The following is a 22,024-nucleotide window of genomic DNA, read 5'->3' as shown; positions in this document are numbered from 1 at the left end:
ACAAGCTGTTTAAAAGCACTGTCAACTTAGTGTATGTAAACTTTTGACCACTGGAATTGTGATACAGTGGAAGTGAAATAATCTGTCTAAGTAATTGTTGGAAAAAATACTTGTGTCATTGCCAAAGTAGATGTCCTAACCAGTAACGGCCGTTGGTGGAAGAAGGTGAGGACCAAGGTGCAGCGTGTTCATCCTTTATTAGTTGAACTGAACACTGAATAGCAAAACAACAAAGAGAACAACCGAAACAGTTCCGTCTGGTACACACACAAAAACAAAAAGCAACTACCCACAAAACCCAGGTGGGAAAAGGCTACCTAAGTATGGTTCTCAATCAGAGACAACGATAGACAGCTGCCTCTGATTGAGAACCACACCGGCCAAACAACAAAGAAATCCAAAACATAGAAAATGAACATAGAATGCCCACCCTAGTCGCACCTTGGCCTAACCAAAATAGAGAATAAACGCCTCTCTATGGCCAGGGCGTGACATAACCGACTTGCCAAAACTATAGTTTGTTAACAAGAAATGTGTGGAGTGGTTTAAAACCGAGTTTCAATGACCCCAACCTAAGTGTATGTAAACTTCCGACTTCAACTGGATACGAAGTGTAATTTTGGGATGGAAACTCAAAATGGAATATATTTCAACTCTACAGTGCCTTCAGAAAGTATTCATACACTTTGACTTATTTGACTTATTTTACATTTTGTTGTGTAACTTCACCATGCTCAAACGTCTGATTTGTAAACATTTTACCCATCTACTAATAGGTGCCCTTCTTTGCGAGGCTTTGGAAAACCTCCCTGGTCTTTATGGTTGAATCAATGTTTGAAATTCACTGCTCGACTGAGGGACCTTACAGATAATTGTATGCGTGGGGTAAATAAATAGTAGTAGTCATTTATGTTCAACACTATTATTGCACACAGTGTTAGTCCATGCAACTTATGTGTGCACAATTTTTACTCCTGAACATAATTAATACAGCCATAAGAAAGGGGTTGAATACTTGACTCAAGACATTTCAGATTTTAATTTAAGTCATTTGTAAAAAATAAAAATAATACAAAAAGCATAATTCCACTTTGACATTATGGAGTATTGTGTGTAGGCCAGTGAATAATTTTGACTGCATTGGGCCTTTTATGCCTAAGGAAATTAACTTCCATGTGTCCTATCTGTTCTTGCATCATCTAGCTTCACTTGCCAGAATCCTGATGAAGCATCTAGAATGAATAAAGCTGTGGTTGTGTTCATGAAAAGAGTGAATTTGGTGGGTAGGCTGATTGCTAGCAGAATATTTGTATGTGTTGGTGCTGATTTCTCTCCTTTGGAGTCTTTTGACTAGAGTGGTAGTTGCAAATTTGCCTCCTTTTATTATGGATGATCAAATCCAGATAAAACCGAGTCGGTTTGGTGAATTTGCTAGTGGTTTTCAGGCAGATGCTGTTAAGCATGTTGTTTCGTTCCGGAGGCAAGTGTTCATGTTTCTGAATAACAATGAACAACAGTTAAATGTTGAGAGAGCATTTTCTGTTAAACCTTACTAATGCTTTTGTACTAAAATACCTGTCTTTAAGCCTAGGCATTTGGCTTAAGTTTGTAATAAACGAACGCATATAAGATAGAAAAGTGTGTGTGTGCATTAATAGAGGTCTGTTCTTAGTGTTCTGTCTCACAGTAGAATGACCCCATGATGTCTGGGCACTCAGCCAAGACTAGACAGAAACAGACTGGTTCCTCTTAAGTTAACTGGAGACAGAGTAAAGGTTATATCCTGCACACCAATGATAAAGCTACGTTCTGTTTGGAGCCTGTTTCTGGGTGAAAGATTCATGTTTTGTGAGTGTGTGTGTGTGTGTGTGTGTGTGTGTGTGTGTGTGTGTGTGTGTGTGTGTGTGTGTGTGTGTGTGTGTGTGTGTGTGTGTGTGTGTGTGTGTGTGTACGACCGTACATCGACCATACATCATCTGGACTGACAGTCAAAGGAACTTGCTTGCCCAACTTGGGGGACCCGTTGAGCTGTTAGAGGAAGTATGTCTAGAGTGACTTCCTGTCATTCTGGCCCCTATTGTGCTCACTCAGTTGCGACAGACTGAGGTAACCTTTTCATCCAGTTTTCTCCCCCCCCCCCCACACACACACACACACACACACACACACACAGACACACACACACACACACACATATAAGGTCACGTGTTTTGCAGATGCTTGCATGGGGTAGCATGACTATATAAGGCTTTGGGTTCTCTTTGTACAGGAGGCTCTCACTACATTTCACCTGCGTGGGTGGTGCGACCAGCCTCCTTATTATAATACGTTTTTAATCAAAAATAATACCTTGACTGATTATTAACTTTGAGTCTCCTCATTATTAGTTAAAGGTAGAATTTCCACCACAATGTGCATTTTGAAGTGAGGCATGGGGACGGCTCTACGCAGGGTTTGCCAGCACAGATAGTCTACGATGCTTTGAGTGTGGACATTTAGGGCATAAGAGCTTTGTGTGCCCAAATAAAGACCGTAGACAAGGTGAGAGTACAAGCGCCAGTGGGAGAAATTGAGGTCAAAGTGCAGGGAGCCATGAGACGCAGGCCGAATAGGCTGGGCCTAGTCATGCTATGGGTGGTGGTTTAGCTGAGGCTGGGTCTAGTCACGTCATGGAACTTATGTTTATTGTGGTATAGTGTCATATAAGCAGAATTCAATATAATTCCAATGCAAATGAAGCCCCTGGGTATAGCTACATATCGGTATGTTTCATCATAGAAATAGATACATTCTATTATGGTTCTTGGTAGGTTATTGGTTTTTGTGGTTGTTAATTGAACTGTACGTATTGGAAACGTGTTTATGGTAGGCTGGCATTGCTTAATTGATTACACGGGTCTAATTTGATCCACAGAAGTGTATTGTGCCATATTACAATGTGTTGCTTGGACTCATGAGCGGCCTGATTTTCCATGTTTGAAGCTGGCCTATAGGCTTATTTATTTGGCAAGACAGCAGTGCATGGCTGCATCTCACTGTAGTAGTCTGTAGGCTATTTTGGTTAATTGGCTCTCCAATGGCCTTTTGTTTACTGCATTTGTTTACTGTTACTGTAACTAGCCTAAGTATAGATTGTGTCATGCCTTTATTGATCTGATATTTTGTTTACTCGGACTACTACTTGCTACCGCTGTTTTGTTCTGTTGGCATTCATTCGTTTGCATTCACAGTTGTGTTTGTATTCTAACTAGGCTACTACTTTAAGCATTTAGTTTGCATGTTTTTGGTAAGCTGTACAGCTGCATTCACATAGGCTAATTCACCTATTACAAATACTTTTTTTCCTTGTCTCCATTTGTCCACATGGCTGCTGGCTGCCACCAAAAATATTGTGAAGATTGCCCATTATTTCGTTTTTTGTAAGGACCCAAAAAACTGAGGCAGTTGGAAAAACCTATTCAAGTAAGTAAATAAAAATGTATAAAATATGTAAGATACTCAAAGTGAGAGAGCGGTGTGGAGCCTTCCTTTCTTTCCTTCCTCGAACAAATCGGCAGAACCATCTTGGTTTCAGAGACTGTCTTGATTTTTGAGACAAAACCGCCGCTTACAGGGGCAGCTGAGAAACCAGGGGAGACTGAAGAACTAACACTAATTGCTCATTTCCTAGCAGAGATGGAGAGCACACCTTCCTGTACAAATTGTTGAGTGGTGAAACCACTCCCCCTCCAATACAGTCACTGAATACCAAAACAAGTCACAAATTGTCATGCCCCTGGATCCTGGTTGATATGTCAAATTATGAGCAGTCCGCAGTTAAAGTAGATGGCCCTAGCTAGCAAAAAGACAGTACTAGACCAAAACAAAAATACAAAAAATATATACTTATCACTCCAAGAGATATCAGCAGTCCTCTAGCTATAGAATGAAGAAAATCTAATGAGTTCAGAATCAAGTGTATTATCGCTGGGCTGGAATATAAATCTGCTCACCCAGTAGATCAGAGACGCAAGGTTGGCCACCGCTGGTATGGAGGTTTCTTCCGTTCACCTGAAATGATGCTTTAGTAATAATATCCTACTTGTTACTACTCAATGATCTATTGTTGTTTAGACCAGTGTTTCTCAACCCTGGTCCTCCAGTATCCCCAACAGTACACATTTTTATTGTAACCCTGAGTCAGGTGTGTTTGTCCAGAGCTCCAATGAAAATGTGTACTGTTGGGGTACTGGAAGACCAGGGTTAGGAAACACTGTTTTAGACTAAGATGTCTAATCTTTACACACAAGATAGCTTATTTGTACATTTTGAAGTGATTCATTGTTGATTCTTTAAAGTTAAGTGTTTAATGAACTAGTGTCAATGTTTATTAATCATAAACTCAGCAAAAAAAGAAACAGTCTTTCAAAGATAATTTGTATAAATCCAAATAATATTCACAGATCTTCATTGTAAAGGGTTTAAACACTGTTTCCCATGCTTGTTCAATGAACCATAAACAATTAATGAACATGCACCTGTGGAACGGTCATTAAGACACTAACACCTTACAAACGGTAGGCAATTAAATATGTGGACAATTTTCAGCAAGCTGCAACCCTGAAATACAAAAATAAACACTTTTCCATAAACAAGGTGTAAATCATGTTTGATGCACTCTGTAAGTCATTTTTTTGCAGTACTGTTTAAACTATATGATAGGAACACTGTGGACAATTTTCAGCATAATGCAACCATGAAAAACAGAAATAAACACTTTTCTATAAACAAGGTCTCAATCATGTTTGATGCACTCTTGTAAGTTTTTTTCAGTACTGTTTAAGGTCACAGTTATGAAAACTTAGGACACTAGACAGGCCTTTCTACTGACTCTGAAAAACACCAAAAGAAATATGACCAGGATCCCTGCTCATCTGCGTGAACGTGCCTTAGGTATGCAATGTCCGTACTGTGAGACGCGTAAGACAGTGCTAGAGGGAGACAGGACGGACAGCTGATCATCCTCGCAGTGGCAGACCACGTTTAACAACACCTGCACAGGATCGGTACATCCGAACATCACACCTGCGGGACAGGTACAGGATGGCAAGAGTTACACCGAGGCCTGTACTCTGGAGCAGGATTGATTTGGAGATGGAGGGTCCGTCATGGTCTGGGGCGGTGTGTCACAGCATCATCGGACTGAGCTTGATGTCATTGCAGGCAATCTCAACGATGTGCGTTACAGGGAAGTCATCCTCCTCCCTCATGTGGTACCCTTCCTGCAGGCTCATCCTGACATGACCCTGCAGCATGACAATGCCACCAGCCATATTGCTCGTTCTGTGCGTGATTTCCTGCAAGACAGGAATGTCAGTGTTCTGCCATGGCCAGCGAAGAGCCCGGATCTCAATCCCATTGAGCACATCTGGGACCTGTTGGATTGGAGGGTGAGGGCTAGTGCCATTCCCCACAGAAATGTCCGGGAATTTGCAGGTGCCTTGGTGGAAGAATGAGGTAACATCTCACAGCAAGAACTGGCAAATATTGTGCAGTCTATGAGGAGATGCACTGCATTACCTAATGCAGCTGGTGGCCACACCAGATACTGACTGTACTTTTGATTTTGACCCCCCCCCCCCCTTTGTTCAGGGACACATTATTCAATTTCTGTTAGTCACATGTCTGTGGAACTTGTTCAGTTTATGTCTCAGTTGTTGAATCTTGTTATCTTCATACAAATATTTACCCGTTAGTTTGCTGAAAATAAACGCAGTTGACAGTGAGAGGACGTTTCTTTTTTTGCTGAATTTATATCACAATCCTTCAATAAAGAGGGGTTCTGTCTGTAATGTGTCTGGGTCTCTGTATTGTATTATCTAACATTTTATTTTCTCCTACAGTAGTTGTAAGATCCCCAATCAGTTGTATTTTATTGTCACTCTCTCTCTCAGTATATCAGCTATGTGAATCCATTTTGCAGCTTAACATATGACATGCATAACCAATGCAGCCATAGGCCTACAGTATGATGGCATTACTGGACTTATGGGCATCTGTCATGCCTTTTAAGTGCTGACATAAAAAATTGTTTAGTGCAAATCCAACCCTTGTAATTTAGGTACAGTATGAAAATAAAGAGATGCAATTAGGCTACAGGAGATGATTATTACAGATAACATTTGATGAGGTTATTTTTTATTTTATTTGATTCATTTTGGCAATGTTGCTTGCAAAATGATCTGCAGTTGTTCCCATAGATAGACAGTGCATGGTTGGTCTATGTATCCCAGTCGCTGTGAAAGGGACTGGGATAATACAGCTAACCTTTTAGGTCAATAATATGCTGTTTTTTTTCAAATGTTATTGGCTTTATGATCGTGAGAGAAATGTAACTAGATGGTATGTAGCTAGTTAGTTAGTCCTTGGTAGCTTACAAGGTTAGCTGACTTTTCTGAAAACAAACATTGTGCCTTGCTACTTCTTGTCCCTCATGCTAGCCTTTACAGCCAAATATCACTTCAGAAACGTCAAAATTAAAAATATTGATATGGCCAGCATTGTAGTCCATTCCTCCCCTATTGCTGCAGCTTTAAATCATCTTAAATCAGCGTCCTACAAAAGTTCTAAAATGTTTTGTCACCAGTGCTTGCTTTGTTGACATTTTTAGTCCTCACGCACTACGGCACTAATCTGGTGAGCATCTTAGGAGCTCCACCCAAAGAATTTGATTGTTTTGACGTGTTGCGAGGCTTCACTAATTTACACCGGGTTTCGAGTTCCGACCCCTCTTTAGCTGATTTCTGCCACGGTCTCCGATGAGGCTATTAGACCTCTCTCTCTGATAGTCTGTGATAAGGATGTGCATGTTTGCATCGGTTATAAGGTTTGTTATTTGCTTTTCACTATTCAGCCCCCCAGTGCATTCATTGTCAAAGTCTTATTTCTATTTATTTGTGATGATCTACCCACACAGATGAGTTTTTTCAACTTCATCCACAAAGAAATGTGAGTATACCTATAGGCCATACAGGCAAATTAATCGTTGGATTAGAGCTTCGTTTTAGGCAGGTGTGAATTATGAATGTTATAATGTGTACCTCAAGTTATCTAGTACTTAAACAGAGTACCAAAGCCATGTCATGACCCCCAGTATGTAGTTGGGATTAGCACCACACTGACAGTGTCCTTCATCATTCCAGCTTCTCCGGTGCCCATACCTTCCTACCCCAGCTCTGGGTCTGTCAGCTCCTCTCGCAGCTCCTCCACCTTCCACCTGGCCTGCTCCCCTCAAGTGAGTCCCCCGTCCTCTCTGGGGAATGATAACGATGATGAATAGGATTTATATAGCACTTTTCCAAGTGCTCAGCCCAATGCTTTACAATATGAAGGGGAAATGATCCGCCACCAATACCAGTCACTTAGGGTCTAATATTAGATATTTTCCACTCTTTCCCCCTTCAGAATTCTGATGCAGAGCTGCAGAGACTCCAAGTTAAGGCTCAGCCCTCCACGACTGCAGGAACACATCCTCCGAGACGGACAACTTTGTCATTATGCCTGACCAATTTCCCAGTAGACACCCTATCTCACCCTATCTCTCATTACATGACTTACATTACCAGCACTGTGTTCTTGATATGGGTTTGATAGTAATAGACTGATATGTCACTGACTCCTGTTTTATTCCCTCCAGTTGAGATCACAAGTGAGATGGCAGACGGGTCACCTGTCCAGGGCAGCCTGGGGTACAGTGGGTGAGTTGAGTACAGGAGAATGATACACTACATGGCCAAATATGTGGACACACCGTTAAATTAGTGGATTCGACGATTTCAGCCACACCTGTTGCTAACAGGTGTATAAAATCTAGCACACAGCAATGCAAACTAGTAGAAGTAGAAGAGCTCAGTGACTTTCAATGTGGCACCGTCATAGGATGCCACCTTTCCAGCAAGTCAGTTCGTCAAATTTCTACCCTGCTAGAGCTGCCCCGGTCAACTGTAAGTGCTGTTATTGTGAAGTGGAAACGTCTAGGAGCAACAACTGCTCCGCCGCAAAGTGATAGGCCACACAATGCTAAAAGAAGGGGATCGCTGAAGCATGTAGTGCTTAAAAATCGTCTGTCATTGGTTGCAACACTAACTACTGAGTTTCAAACTGCCTTTGGAAGCAACATCAGCACAAGAACTGTTCGTCGGGAGCTTCTATGGCCGAGAAGCCGCACACATGCCTAGGATCACCATGCACAATGCCAAGCGTCGGTTATAAAGCTTGCTGCCATTGGACTCTGGAGTGATGAATCATGTTTCACCAACTGGCAGACTGACGGACGAATCTGGGTTTGGTGGATGCCAGGAGAACGCTACCTGCCCCAATGCATAGTGCCAACTGTAAAGTTTGGTGGAGGAGGAATAATGGTCTGGAGCTGTTTTTCATTGTTCGGGTAAGGCCCCTTAGTTCCAGTGAAGGGAAATCTTAATGCTACAGCGTACACTGACATTGTAGACAATTCTGTGCTTCCAGCATTGTGGCAACAGTTTGGGAAGGCCCTTTCCTGTTTCAGCATGACAATGCCCCTGTGCAAAAGCGAGGTCCATACAGAAATGGTCTGTCGAGATCGGTGTGGAAGAACTTGACTGGCCTGCACAGGGCCCTGACCTCAACCCCATCGAACACCTTTGGGATGAATTGGATTGCCGACTGTGAGCCAGACCAAATTGCCCAACATCAGTGCCCGACCTCACTAACGCTCTTGTGGCTGAATGGAAGCAAATCCCTGCAGCAATGTTCCAACTCGAGGTCGACCGATTATGATTTTTCAACGCCAATACTGATACCAATTATTGGAGGACAAAAAAGGCCGACACCGATTAATCGGCCGATTTTTAAATGTATTTATTTGCAATTATGACAATTACAACAAAACTGAATGAACACTTTTATTTTAACTTAATATAATAAATCAAATCAATTTAACCTCAAATAAATAATGAAACATGTTCAATTTGGTTTAAATAATGCAAAAACAAAGTGTTGGAGAAGAAAGTAAAAGTGCACACACACTTATGTGCCATGTAAAAAAGCTAACGTTTAAGTTCCTTGCTCAGAACATGAGAACATACAGTATGAAAGCTGGTGGTTTCTTGTAACTTGAGTCTTCAATATTCCCAGGTGTTACGGCTGTTGAAAGAGGAGGACCAAGGTGCAGCGTGGTGAGCATACATTTCCTTTATTAATCAAGATGACACCAAACAAAACAATAAACACTACAAAAAAAAAAACGTGAAGCTCAAAGGCTATGTGCCCTAAGCAAGGTCAACTTCCCACAAACACCGGTGGGAAAAGGGTACCTAAGTATGGTTCCCAATCAGAGACAACGATAGACAGCTGTCCCTGATTGAGAACCATCCCCGGCCAAAACATAGAAATAGAAAATCATAGAAACACAAAACATAGAATGCCCACCCCAACTCATGCCCTGACCAAACCAAAATAGAGACATAAAAATTATCTCTAATGTCAGGGCGTGACACCAGGTAAGAGGTTTTAGGTTGTAGTTATTATAGGACTATTTCTCTCTATCATTTGTATTTCATATACCTTTGACTATTGGATGTTCTTATAGGCACTTTAGTATTGCCAGTGTAACAGTATAGCTTCCGTCCCTCTCCTCGCCCCTACCTGGGCTCGAACCAGGAACACATCGACAACAGCCACCCTCTAAGCATCGTTACTCATCTCTCCACAAAAACCACGGCCCTTGCAGAGCAAGGGGAACAACTACTCCAAGTCTCAGAGCGAGTGACGTTTGAAATGCTATTAGCGCGCACCCCGCTAACTAGTTACACCAGCCTAATCTCGGGAGTTGATAGGCTTGAAGTCATAAACAGCTCAATGCTTGAAGCATTGCGAAGAGCTGCTGGCAAACGCACGAAAGAGCTGTTTGAATGAATGCTTACGAGCCTGCTGCTGCCTACCACCGCTCAGTCAGACTGCTCTATCAAATATCAAATCATAGACTAACTATAACATAATAACATACAGAAATACAAGCCTTATGTCATTAATATGGTCAAATCCGGAAACTATAATTTCGAAAACAAAACGTTTATTCTTTCAGTGAAATACGGAACCGTTCTGTATTTTATCTAATAGGGTGGCATCCATAAGTCTAAATATTCCTGTTACATTGTACAACATTCAATGTTATGTCATAATTACGTAGAATTCTGGCAAATTAGTTCGCAATGAGCCAGGCGGCCCAAACTGTTGCATATACCCTGACTCTGTGTGCAATGAACGCAAGAGAAGTGACACAATTTCCCTAGTTACATATTGCCTGCTAACCTGGATTTCTTAACTAAATATGCAGGTTTAAAAACATATAGCTCTATCTATTGATTTTAAGAAAGTAATTTACGTTTATGGTTAGGTACAGTCGTGCAACGATTGTGTTTTTTTTGCAAATGCACTTTTGTTAAATCATCCCCCATTTGGCGAAGTTGCAACGAGCCAGGCGGCACAAACTGCTGCATAAACCCTGACTCTGTTGCACAGAACGCAAGAGAAGTGACACAATTTCCCTAGTTAAAAGAAATTCATGTTAGCAGGCAATATGAACTAAATATGCAGGTTTAAAAATATATACTTCTGTATTGATTTTAAGAAAGGCGTTTATGTTTATGGTTAGGTACACATTGGTGCAACGTCAGTGCTTTTTTTGTGAATGCGCTTGTCAAATAACCGTTTGGCGAAGTAGGCTATGATTAATGATAAATTAACTAGTAATATCATCAACCATGTGTAGTTAAAACTTCTCGATGCACCCATCCTGTTAACGGGATAATTTTCGTCAACATCCGCTGAATTGCAGAGCGCCAAATTCAAATTAAAATTACTAAAACTAAAAAACTAAAAAACTATTACTAAAAATATTTAATTGTCATGAAATCAAAAGAGCTATATAGCAAAACACAGCTTAGCTTGTTGTTAATCCACCTGGCGTATCAGATTTCAAAAAAGCTTTTCGGCGAAAGCATACCAAGCATTTATGTAAAGACATCTCTCTCAGCAGACAAAACATCACAAACAGCTAGCAGCAAAGTAGATTGGTCACGAAAGTCAGAAAAGCAATAAAATGAATCGCTTACCTTTGATGATCTTCGAATGTTTGCACTCCCGAGACTCCCAGTTACACAATACATTTTCCTTTTGTTCCATAAAGATTAGTTTTATATCCAAAATACCTCCATTTGTTTGGCGCGTTATGTTCAGAAATCCACAGGCTCGACCGGTCACGACGGGGCAGACGGAAATTCCAAATAGTATCCATAAAGTTCGTAGAAACATGTCAAAGTTTTTTATAATCAATCCTCAGGTTGTTTTTACAATATATAATCGATAATATTTCAACCAGACTTTAGCTTTTTCAATAGGAGTGAGAGAGAAAATGTACTGTATGACTCTGTTGTATTTATTACAAGGAAATGTATAGTCCTACAGTAGAAACCTGTACAATGGAGATGGTTATGAGAAGCCATTATGATAGCAGGTCGACAGATTTAGGGTAAGATTCACTGACTCTGTCCTGTTCCTTTGTCTTGATGATACAGGAGCTCTCTGCTGGCTGCTGGGGGTCTTGGAAGTCCAGGCAGGACACTACCCTCCTCTCCACCCCTCTGCCCCCTTAATCCTTTTAGGTAAGAGCAGGGCTGTCTGAGGGGGAGTAAACCTGGGCTATTAGAAGTTTCACAGCATTTGTCTAGCTCACCCTCCTTTAATCTGACCAGCCTTTAGTATAGAACACCCACTCTGTGTTACTGAGGGGTATCAAATTACAACAAATTACAACATCCTCTCATGTTTGTCATACTACAAACATCATGGGAAAAAGGAAGAGGGACCAGTCCTGATCTAAAATAAATAACAATTTATGAGGCTATGCTGTGCTTGTTTCCCCTTCAAACCCTAACAGAATCACTGAGTTGTACCCTTTCCTCTCTGTCTGTGCAGCAGGCCTGCAGAGTTCAGTGGGAGTAACTACAGCCAGTCTGTGCCCAGTCCTGTCCCAACACAGATCCACAACTACCAGCACATGGAGCAGAAAATACACCCTGCTAGCCTGCATGGCTCAATCAGGTACATCTCTCTCCATAACTTCTCTGTGTCTTTTCTCTGTCCATCTACATTTCTCCCCCTCTCTCTCTCTGTCTCTGTCTTTTTCTCTCCCTTAGTGGGTCACTTCTACTGTGGGGGTGTATGTATTCTGGATATTGATGTTGTTCATCTGTTTCAGGGGCTGCCTGTGCTGTGTTGATAGTAGTAGTAGGGGTTCCCCAGGGAGTAGGAAGACTAGAGCCTCCCCTCCTCTCCCATCAGGCACAGGGGGGGCAGCACTCAACCACCGCAGGCTGTCAGCTGAAGGGGCCAGGCCCTACCAGCCCTCTCCACAAGGTACAGTAGGAATCCCCTCAGACCTCCATTACTGCATTACTACAATACTGACATTCCAACATTATTTTGCCTCGCACCATAACATGTTCTTATTTACTTATCTTCTCCCAGTGGGCACTATCCCAGAGCAGACTGGTCCTTTCAGCATCCATACAGGATAACAGAGCCCACAGGTCAGCCGTAAAACAATGTCACATTTAGTGGTCTCTTCTGCCAGCTCATGAAGTAATGACTCTGTAATACAGAATTATCATGTTATTTTTCTGGTTCCTACTTAGGCCACCCCTCCACATGAATTCCCCCAGACCACCAGCTTTGAGGACTTATCCACCATGCCCACATGCATACAGACAGTATCAGACCTGAGCCACAACAGCAGGACCACAGGGAAGAGGAAGGGCCCCTTCAAAATGTGGGAACCAGCTCAACAGATATTGGTCATCTGATATCCATAAATGTTATAGTAGGCTCTATCTTTAGGTATGACTGATTTAATAATTAAATGTGCCCGCTGAGCTCTTCTGAGGGAGGGTGTAAGTGTATGTGTCCTATCTCCAGGTCTTTGAGTACAGGTTGTCTGTCTGACATGCTGCTGAAGGTTGCTTTTGGAGTTCATCTGCATAGCAGTGTGAACAGACAACACAGAGTTACACATGGAGTAAACAATAAACAAATCAATAACACAGTAGAAAAAAAAGAGAATCTATATACATTGTGTGCAAAAGGCATGAGGAGGTAGGCAAATAATTACCATTTAGCAGATTAACACTGGAGTGATAAATGATCAGATGGTCATGTACAGAAAAGCAGAAAAGTAAATAAATAAAACCAGTATGGGGATGAGGTAGGTAGATTGGGTGGGCTATTTACAGATGGACTATGTACAGCTGCAGCGATCGGTTAGCTGCTCAGATAGCAGATGTTTGAAGTTGGTGAGGGAGATAAAAGTCTCCAACTTCAGCGATTTTTGCAATTCGTTCCAGTCACAGGCAGCAGAGAACTGGAACGAAAGGCGGCCAAATGAGGTGTTGGCTTTAGGGATGATCAGTGAGATACACCTGCTGGAGCGCGTGCTACGGGTGGGTGTTGCCATCGTGACCAGTGAACTGAGATAAGGCGGAGCTTTACCTAGCATGGACTTGTAGATGACCTAGAACCAGTGGGTCTGGCGACGAATATGTAGCGAGGGCCAGCCGACTAGAGCATACAGGTCGCAGTGGTGGGTGGTATAAGGTGCTTTAGTGACAAAACGGATGGCACTGTGATAAACTGCATCCAGTTTGCTGAGTAGAGTGTTGGAAGCTATTTTGTAGATGACGTCGCCGAAGTTGAGGATCGGTAGGATAGTCAGTTTTACTAGGGTAAGTTTGGCGGCGTGAGTGAAGGAGGCTTTGTTGCGGAATAGAAAGCCGGCTCTAGATTTGATTTTCGATTGGAGATGTTTGATATGAGTCTGGAAGGAGAGTTTACAGTCTAGACAGACATCTAGGTACTTATAGATGTCCACATATTCAAGGTCGGAACCATCCAGGGTGGTGATACTAGTCAGGCGTGCGGGTTGAAAAGCATGCATTTGGTTTTACTAGCGTTTAAGAGCAGTTGGAGGCCACGGAAGGAGTGTTGTATGGCATTGAAGCTCGTTTGGAGGTTAGATAGCACAGTGTCCAAGGACGGGACGGAAGTATATAGAATGGTGTCGTCTGCGTAGAGGTGGATCAGGGAATCGCCTGCAGCAAGATCAACATCATTGATATATACAGAGAAAAGAGTCGGCCCGAGAATTGAACCCTGTGGCACCCCAATAGAGACTGCCAGAGGACCGGACAGCATGCCCTCCGATTTAACACACTGAACTCTGTCTGCAAAGTAGTTGGTGAACCAGGCAAGGCAGTCATCAGAAAAACCGAGGCTACTGAGTCTGCCGATAAGAATATGGTGATTGACAGAGTCGAACGCCTTGGCAAGGTCGATGAAGATGGCTGCACAGTACTGTCTTTTTTCGATGGCCATTGTGATATCGTTTAGTACCTTGAGCGTGGCTGAGGTGCACCCGTGACCGGCTCGGAAACCAGATTGCACAGCGGAGAAGGTACGGTGTGATTCGAGATGTGAGCAAGCCAAGAGGATTTGATTTTGAGAAATGGAGAAATGTATTGTTTGTTTGTAATTGTTTAAGCCTGTTATTGGTCATGGGCTTCGACATTATATAATCGTGCTACTGCCAGCTCTTTTCATGGATTAGGTAAGGTCTTAATATATCTTGACAAGTGTTATCTATAACCTGGGTGACGCTTGACAAGAAAAGTCAATGTTTTGAAAAAGTTCCTGATTGTAAGTCAGTGGGTGTATAACCATACATTTCTATTGGAGGTTTGTGGTCAACGTCCATGGCCTAGCAGTGAGATTGCCCCGCTATATCAGCCCAGGCTGGTCATTCAGTAGAGGAACCCATAAAGATGTACCTATCTACCAGCATTTAACCAACCCCATGGCAGCTTGCCCAGACAGGGACGTAGCTTTTGATCCTCCAGAGCTCCCAGAGGAGACACTGATGGGGGTAAGCACATTAACACTCCTTCATATTATATTAGGTCTCTGTACATCAATGTATTCCTCATTGAGTTGTAGTTAATAGATTTTGGACCTATACACAGTTTGCACATTGCCAGAAACTAAACTGTTGCCACAATACTGTCCTTTCTGCTAACCTTTGTCTCTCCATTACAGCCGTGGCATGCAGATGGCCTGGGGAACCTACGCTTCACTCTGGCTTTTGTCCACTGTGTCATGGAGATAGCTGTAACGTCTGCTTCCAACTCACACTCTCAAACACGTAGATCCCCTGAAAGCAGCTCACTTTCCAGCCCAGTTTCCAGCTCACACTCTCACACACATAGAATGCAGATCACTCTCCAGATCCCAATCACCTGAATTCTGATCACCTGTTCACACACCTGTATGTCATTTACACAAACTATTTAGTTCAGTTCTTTGCACCCCATCATTGTGAGGTATTGTTTGTTTTGATACACAGTTCTATTCTGAGAGCTGTTGTTCCTGGATTAGTCCTCCTGTGTATCATAGTTTTGGCCATCCTCACTAATGATGCCTTTTTGCATGTCCCTGCCTGTACTTTTGCCTATCAGATTTCCTGTCATTAACCTCTTGCCTGATCTCCCGGACGACATTACTAGTTTTTTCCCTGCCTGTACTGCTGCATTTGTGGAACCCCTGTGTATGACCTTCTGCCTGCCCCTGGACCCAGCTACCTGCCTCCTCCTGTGGTCCTTTACAAATAAACACCTGCTGCGCCCTGTATTCATCACATTTGGCATGGCATGTAGCCTAGTGGTTATAGCAATGGGCCAGTAACTGAAAGGTTGCTAGATCGAATGCCCGAGCTGATAAGGTAAAGATCTGTCGTTCTGCCCACTGTTCCAAGGACGTCATTGTCAATAAGAATTTTTTCTTAACTGACTTGCCTAGTTAAATAAAGGTAAAATAAATAAAATGACAATCGCCAGTTCTAAAGACACTGGACTTGAGAGTGAGACCAGTGAAGACACTCCTGATGTGTCCTTCCTGCAGCAAAGCCTGGTGGCTGATCAGATCAGTCTTCTAAGCCAGGAGTGGAGGTGAGGGGATGCATCTCTGTTATTGATTCCCTAATCTTGAAGTTGCTGCTTTGGCCTGTTAACTTATACAGCACTTAGGACCTATATTTAAAAATCACAGCGTAATGGTGTATTGTTAGTACTTCAAGATGTTTTTTGTTTGTAAACATTGGTGTTTTCGATGTGTGTATCACAGCTATACAGAGCAGTTAGTACTGTTCATGAAGGCTGCAGAATTGATTTAGTCTGCATTACACACTGCTATGGAGCACATCAGAGAAGGCAGACTCTTTCCCTCATCTACAGTCAAGCAGGGTGAGACATGGGACCACATGTTCCTCTACTAACTGATACGTGAACAACAAATAGTCCTGTTAATGATCATGTTATATATGCTTTAAAAAGCGTATTGAATTAAAGTCATTTTTCCTTTATGTAGTGGTGTAGAAGCTGAAAGAAATGTATAAGAGCAGTGTGACGTCCTGTCGGTCCCTCAACGCCCGCCTGCAGAGCTTTCTCCTCAACAAGCAGAGACTGATGGACGACCACAACAACATCACTGCAGAGAAACAGTGGTGGAAAAAGTACCCAATTGTCGTACTTGAGTAAAGTATAGATACCTTAATAGAAAGTTACTCAAGTGAAAGTCAGCCAGTAAAATACTACTTGAGTAAAAGTCTAAAAGTATTTGGTTTTAAATATACTTAAGTATCAAAAGTAAAAGTATAAAACACTTACAATTCCTTATATTAAGCAAAACAGATGGCACCATTTTTTTTATTTTTTATTTACAGATAGCCAGGGGACCACTCCAACACTCGATTATTTACTAAAGATGCGTTTGTGCTTAGTGAGTCCGCCAAGCCAGAGGCAGTAGGGATGACCACGCGTTCTCTTGATAAGTCTATGAATTTGACTATCAAAATGTAACGAGGACTTTTGGTTGTCAGGGAAAATGTATGGAGTTAAAAGTACAATATTTTCTTTAGAAATGTAGTAAGTAAAAGTTGTCAATAATATAAATAGTAGAGTATAGATAACCAAAAAATGACTTTAAAGAATTACTTTAAAGAATTTTTACTTAATTACTTTACACCACTGTAGTGAAACTAATCTACAGTCACACAGTGACAATGGTAAGGCCTCCTCTCTCTCACTGGACAGTACAATAAGTCCCTGTCTTGTCCTTTATGTGCTCTCAGTCTTTCTATAGTGGTCTTCAGTTTTATATAGTAGAATCATTGGACATAGGGTAGGATAGACGATGGATAGTAGATACTGTAAATATAAGTTTACTGTATTACTTTGACAGCACTATTTATGATGGGGTTATAATATTGTAAGAGCAATGTTAATAGCTGAGTGTTTGTGTTTCTGGTGTCCAGGTGCAGTCAGCAGCGCTAGATGAGATGTTCCACCTTGGCCAGGTGCCCATCCAGAGATACTACAAAGCCCTGCTGCTCATGGAGAGTTCCTCACCATCACAGAGCAGGCAGACATCAACAACATAAGTACATTTAAGTTACTTATAGATACACACGCACGCACACACATGTACACACACATTTCTTTGAAGATATTAAGTATTAATGTATCTTTCTCCCTCTGTGTTTCTCCCATTGTGTTGGTCTCAGGCAAACAGTGTATTGAGAGACGCATCCTCTCTGCTCGGCAGACTGCATAGTGTGATTGAGCTTGAGGCTTTTGGACTATAGCTACAATATTAGCTGAAGCTTCTGAGCTTGGTTAGAGCACCTCCAGATCCTCTGGTGTCCCTCTGTCCCCTGTGAAAATGGAGCTCCTCGCTGTTGACACACAAAAGCACTTTGAATGGAACATGCTCAGTGACAAGACCACTGATATAGCTTCTCTCAACCCACAGACTAGCACCAAGCATGTTTAGTACCACAAGGGAGAAGAAGAGGATTGTGGGTGGTTCTGACTGACTCCACTCTGAGAGCCTTGTGTGTTGTGGTTGTGTGTCACGCTACAGTATGTTCTGCCAGTCCAGTAGTATGCTACTGTTATCTACTGGATTTATCAGGCATCACTGGATAGAGTAATTATTATTGTATTTTTAGTACAATTTTGTGTAATTCTGTGCTTTTTTTGTGGTTGGCTTTAATCTTTAGTTTTTATATTACTGCCTGTGGCTATACATTTGAATGTGCCTATTTCTGAAAGACAATGGTATCCGCTTTCTGAAATAAAAATGAGGCACCTTTTAAATGTCTTTGTAAATATATTGAGTAATTGTTTTGACTGTATGTTGTTCTTGTTCACCAAAACCAAGCTACCACAATCAGTTTCATATGAGAAAATTGTGTGAGAATAGTGATTATAATAAAATGTCTATAACATTTTGTGGGATGTTTCTGTTGTACTCTACACTTGCCAGCTGCTCAGCAGAACATTTGACCAAATCCAGATCTACAGTACAGAGGAGGCATGTTTTGATGTGAGGCATTGGTAGGCGGAGATGGAAGATAAACCTACTACAACATTTTAAATGGTCCTAGTTCATGACTATATATATATTGAGTTTGACTCATCTTTATAAAGAAATGTTTTGCAGTTGGTTTTAGGGAAGAAAATATATAAACAATTATTATAATAAAGTAGCATGAGAGAATCAATTGGCTATAGCTAGGTTATTTCAAGTTCTTTAGACTAAACTATTTGTGGTTAAGGCCAATGCGCCCATAAGAGGTACGAGAAATCATCTCTACTCTATTGTATGTTGAGGGGTTGGTTTACATTCTTGTCAATCAGCACGAGTCCAGGGTTGTTCACTTCCGTTGAAACGGAACTGCTTCCGGTTCTTCAAGGAATAGATAGAAAAAAAATAAGGTGGCCACCGCCATGTTTCAGAATTAAATATGTCCAATGCATTAAATGTAATATTGCTGTATAGCAGTATTTACACTACATAATTATTGTATTTGTTTTAAAGAATACGTTTTGATTGATGAGACTACCGCTGGAGTTGTATTTGCTGTAAGTAACAAGATCCGGTGATGTCTATTTACCCTGCGGCTAACATATTAGCTGGCACGCTACTATCGGGGGGGAAGGAGCGGCATTTCGGCCTTACGCGTGCTAAGTATATTGACGTTTAGAAGACTTCTCCAAAAATATATTCTAAGCACCGTACACATTTCATCTATACATGGACAGCGTTGAGTTGCATTGGCTAATATCATACTAAACCCTAATGTTATCTAGCGATATCATATCTGAGCTAGCTAGCTAGAAGGACACGGCCGTGCAAAATTAGCATGATGTAGCTAGCTGGCTACAGCTAATTTGAAAAGCTGTAGTTACAGCGGTAACGTTATGGTTTATTAATCAGTGCGGCTGGTTATGACGGTGGTGTTAGCTAGTTAATGACATAACACAAAATAAGCTAAACAGGTAGCTAGCTAATAATATTACCTAGTTAACGTTAGCTCAATAGCATTGCTACATTGCCTGTCAAATTCTGCCAACAACAATGGTTAGCTAACTAGCTCTATAGCTGTCACTCAAGATGCTTATCTGCGTCTCTCGCCTAACAGTGAATGTCTAGCTAGCTAGTTAGCGTGTTTGTGATGAAACTCAACATGACATTTTGCCAAGCCATTCACCAATGGCTTTCAAAATAAATAAAAAAATTGTAATGTTTCAGTATCATGAAATTGTGACTGTCATTGTTACAAAGAATATGTCCATGTTTGATTGACTAAGATGGAATATAAAATATCACCAATATTGGTTACATGATTTGAATGTCTATCCTCTACAGGTATTGTTTCCCATACAGTAACAGTGTTACGCAATGCACCATGGGAGTGGACCACAGAATGTGCAACGGCAACTTCAGAGATCCAAGTCCACCACTGGATCTGAAGCAGAAGATCACCAGAAGCAGCAGACCATGGCAGTTACTCAACAGCAGGCAACAGCCAACCACCCACAAGCAACTGTGACCACGTTTGCATCTGGAGCCAGCCCTTCAGGCCCCCAGTCCCCCAACTACCAGATAATAATGAGCCGCAGCCCTGTCACAGGCCAGAACATGAACATCACCTTACAAAATGTCAGTCAAATGGTGACGGGCAACCAACAGATCACCCTCACCCCGCTCCCCCTCCAGAACCCAGGCTCTCCCGGCTTCCAGCACACGGCCCCGCAGTGGAGGTTTGAGCCTGCCCCGTCCTATATCCAGGTCACCTCACCTCTGCCACAAAGTCCCACTCAGCACAGCCCAGTCCCTCTCCAGCGACCAGGGGCACCTGTAACAGGACTGGGTTTGTGTGGACAGAGCCCAACACGCTTTGTTGATGCTGGTATGCTTGTGAGACAAATCAGTCTTGGCAGCCCGCCTGGAAGTGGGCACTTTGTTTACCAAGAGGGGACAGGGCTGACGCAGCTAACTCCAACCACAGCTGGGCAGGTGCAGCTGGCCTCCCCAGGGGTGCCAGGCTCAGTGCGTGAACGCAGTCTCTCCCAGCCCCACTCACAGACGGGAGGCACCATCCACCACCTCGGACCTCAGAGTCCTGTGGCCAGTGGGACTGTTTTGCCCACACTGGGGAGCCCAGGCCACATAACCACCTCCAACTTGCCACCTCAAATCAGCAGTATCATCCAGGGGCAGCTGGCGCGTCCCATGATATTTGAGAAGACTTCACATGGTATGGTAACTGGAGTGGGGACAGCTGCCACTGTGTCTTTCAGTATGCCCTCCACCATTCCTCCATCCAGCCCTTCCCTCATTAACCCTCCTCAAGGCATCCCCAATACCCCTCTCACCCCTACTGGCATGTGCTTGGGGTCCGTCAAGAAACAGATACCCAAAAAGCTGGAGGAGATTGCACCCTCAAACCCAGAAGTGGCCCAGCTGAGGAAGCAGTGTCTGGAGCACCACACTAAGAAGATGGAGTGTCTGAAGGAGGTCTTCAAAGACTACCTGATTGAGCTGTTCTTCCTGCAGCACCTCCAGGGGAACATGATGGACTATTTGGCTTTCAAGAAGAAGCCCTGTGTCCCGCTTTTCACTTACCTGAGACAGAATGACCTAGACCTTGAGGAGGAAGAGGAAGAGGAGGAGCAGTCTGAGGTCATCAATGATGAGGTACTGTTACATTATTGATTGATTTATCATGTCATACATTCAGAATGTCTCTAATTCCTATCCTGTATATAGGCTATATGAATTTAGTTCAAATCTCTGTGCCACTCCCAGGTCAAGGTTGTAACTGGAAAGGATGGACAGGCCGGAACACCAGTTGCCATAGCTACACAGCTTCCACCCAATGTTTCAGCAGCATTCTCCTCCCAGCAGCAGTTCCAGGTAGAGAATGGTGATGGGGCACCAAATGACTGCAAACCCTACACAGAGAGGATGGAACTGATTATGTTTGTCTTTCTTAAATATTTCCTTTTAGATTGCCAAGCTTTTACTAACCCTTGGAAATGTCTCCTCAGGTGCACCAGGGAGCAGTTGGCAGCATGACAAACTCAGGGGACATGGACCCCTTTAAGAGGCAACAGGCAATGGCACAAGCAGGTAAGGCAAGGACAGCACACTCCCGTGGCTCTTTTGTTGGTTTGTTTACTCTCCCTTTTCTTTATTTTTGTTATTTCTTTATTTTCTTCCCTTAAATTGCTTCTGCTTTGAGATATTTGCCATCTTCTACTAGCGCTGTCTGTAGAAGTCTTAACGCAAGGAAGGAGAGGTGGTCTGTATGGTGTACAGAAGGTCATTGCTGTTTGCCGAGTGTCTTTTTTCCGTTATGAGGGTATTGTGTGTTTTAAATCCCAGATCAGGCTAAGAGGTGCCGGATTGAAGTTGGTCGCCATGGAATGATTTTCCAGCATCCTGGTTCTTTAGGATCACCTGGCGTTCCACTCCAGCAGCTTATGCCAACAGCGCAAGGTAGGAGTGCTACTACCAGGCCGTTCTGTGTTCTATTCAATGCTGCTGGACGTGT

General features: G+C 42.6%; 1 protein-coding gene and 1 long non-coding RNA gene across 9 annotated transcripts in view; both read left to right on the top strand.

Moving 5' to 3' along the window:
- Positions 1-14,413: 14,413 nt before the first annotated feature.
- Positions 14,414-18,406, top strand: LOC135550139 (uncharacterized). Of its 2 annotated transcripts, XR_010457083.1 has the most exons (6): positions 14,414-14,992; positions 15,163-16,070; positions 16,246-16,364; positions 16,489-16,633; positions 17,435-17,560; positions 17,684-18,406. It is a non-coding gene; the product is annotated as an uncharacterized LOC135550139 (long non-coding RNA). The 2 variants fall into 2 exon arrangements; XR_010457078.1 differs by having other exon boundaries at positions 15,163-16,364.
- A 451-nt stretch (positions 18,407-18,857) lies between these two features.
- ep400 (E1A binding protein p400) overlaps positions 18,858-22,024 on the top strand; it is a 36,501-nt gene continuing 33,334 nt past the window's right edge. For 5 of the 7 annotated variants that reach the window (XM_064967043.1, XM_064967058.1, XM_064967035.1 and 2 more), the window contains exons 1-4: positions 18,858-19,046; positions 19,834-21,165; positions 21,277-21,384; positions 21,519-21,600. In XM_064967043.1, the coding sequence (XP_064823115.1) occupies positions 19,867-21,165; positions 21,277-21,384; positions 21,519-21,600 (1,489 nt within the window). In that variant the 5' untranslated portion in view covers positions 18,858-19,046; positions 19,834-19,866. Of the gene's footprint in view, positions 19,047-19,091; positions 19,153-19,833; positions 21,166-21,276; positions 21,385-21,518; positions 21,601-21,868; positions 21,970-22,024 lie in introns of those variants that run through there. The other 2 variants (XM_064967029.1, XM_064967064.1) reach the window with 2 other exon arrangements.

This window comes from Oncorhynchus masou, chromosome 1, assembly GCF_036934945.1.
Source record: "Oncorhynchus masou masou isolate Uvic2021 chromosome 1, UVic_Omas_1.1, whole genome shotgun sequence".
Lineage (NCBI taxonomy): Eukaryota > Metazoa > Chordata > Actinopteri > Salmoniformes > Salmonidae > Oncorhynchus > Oncorhynchus masou.
The sequence above is the reverse complement of the archived record's forward strand: the minus strand, read 5'-3'. Positions and strand labels throughout refer to the sequence as shown.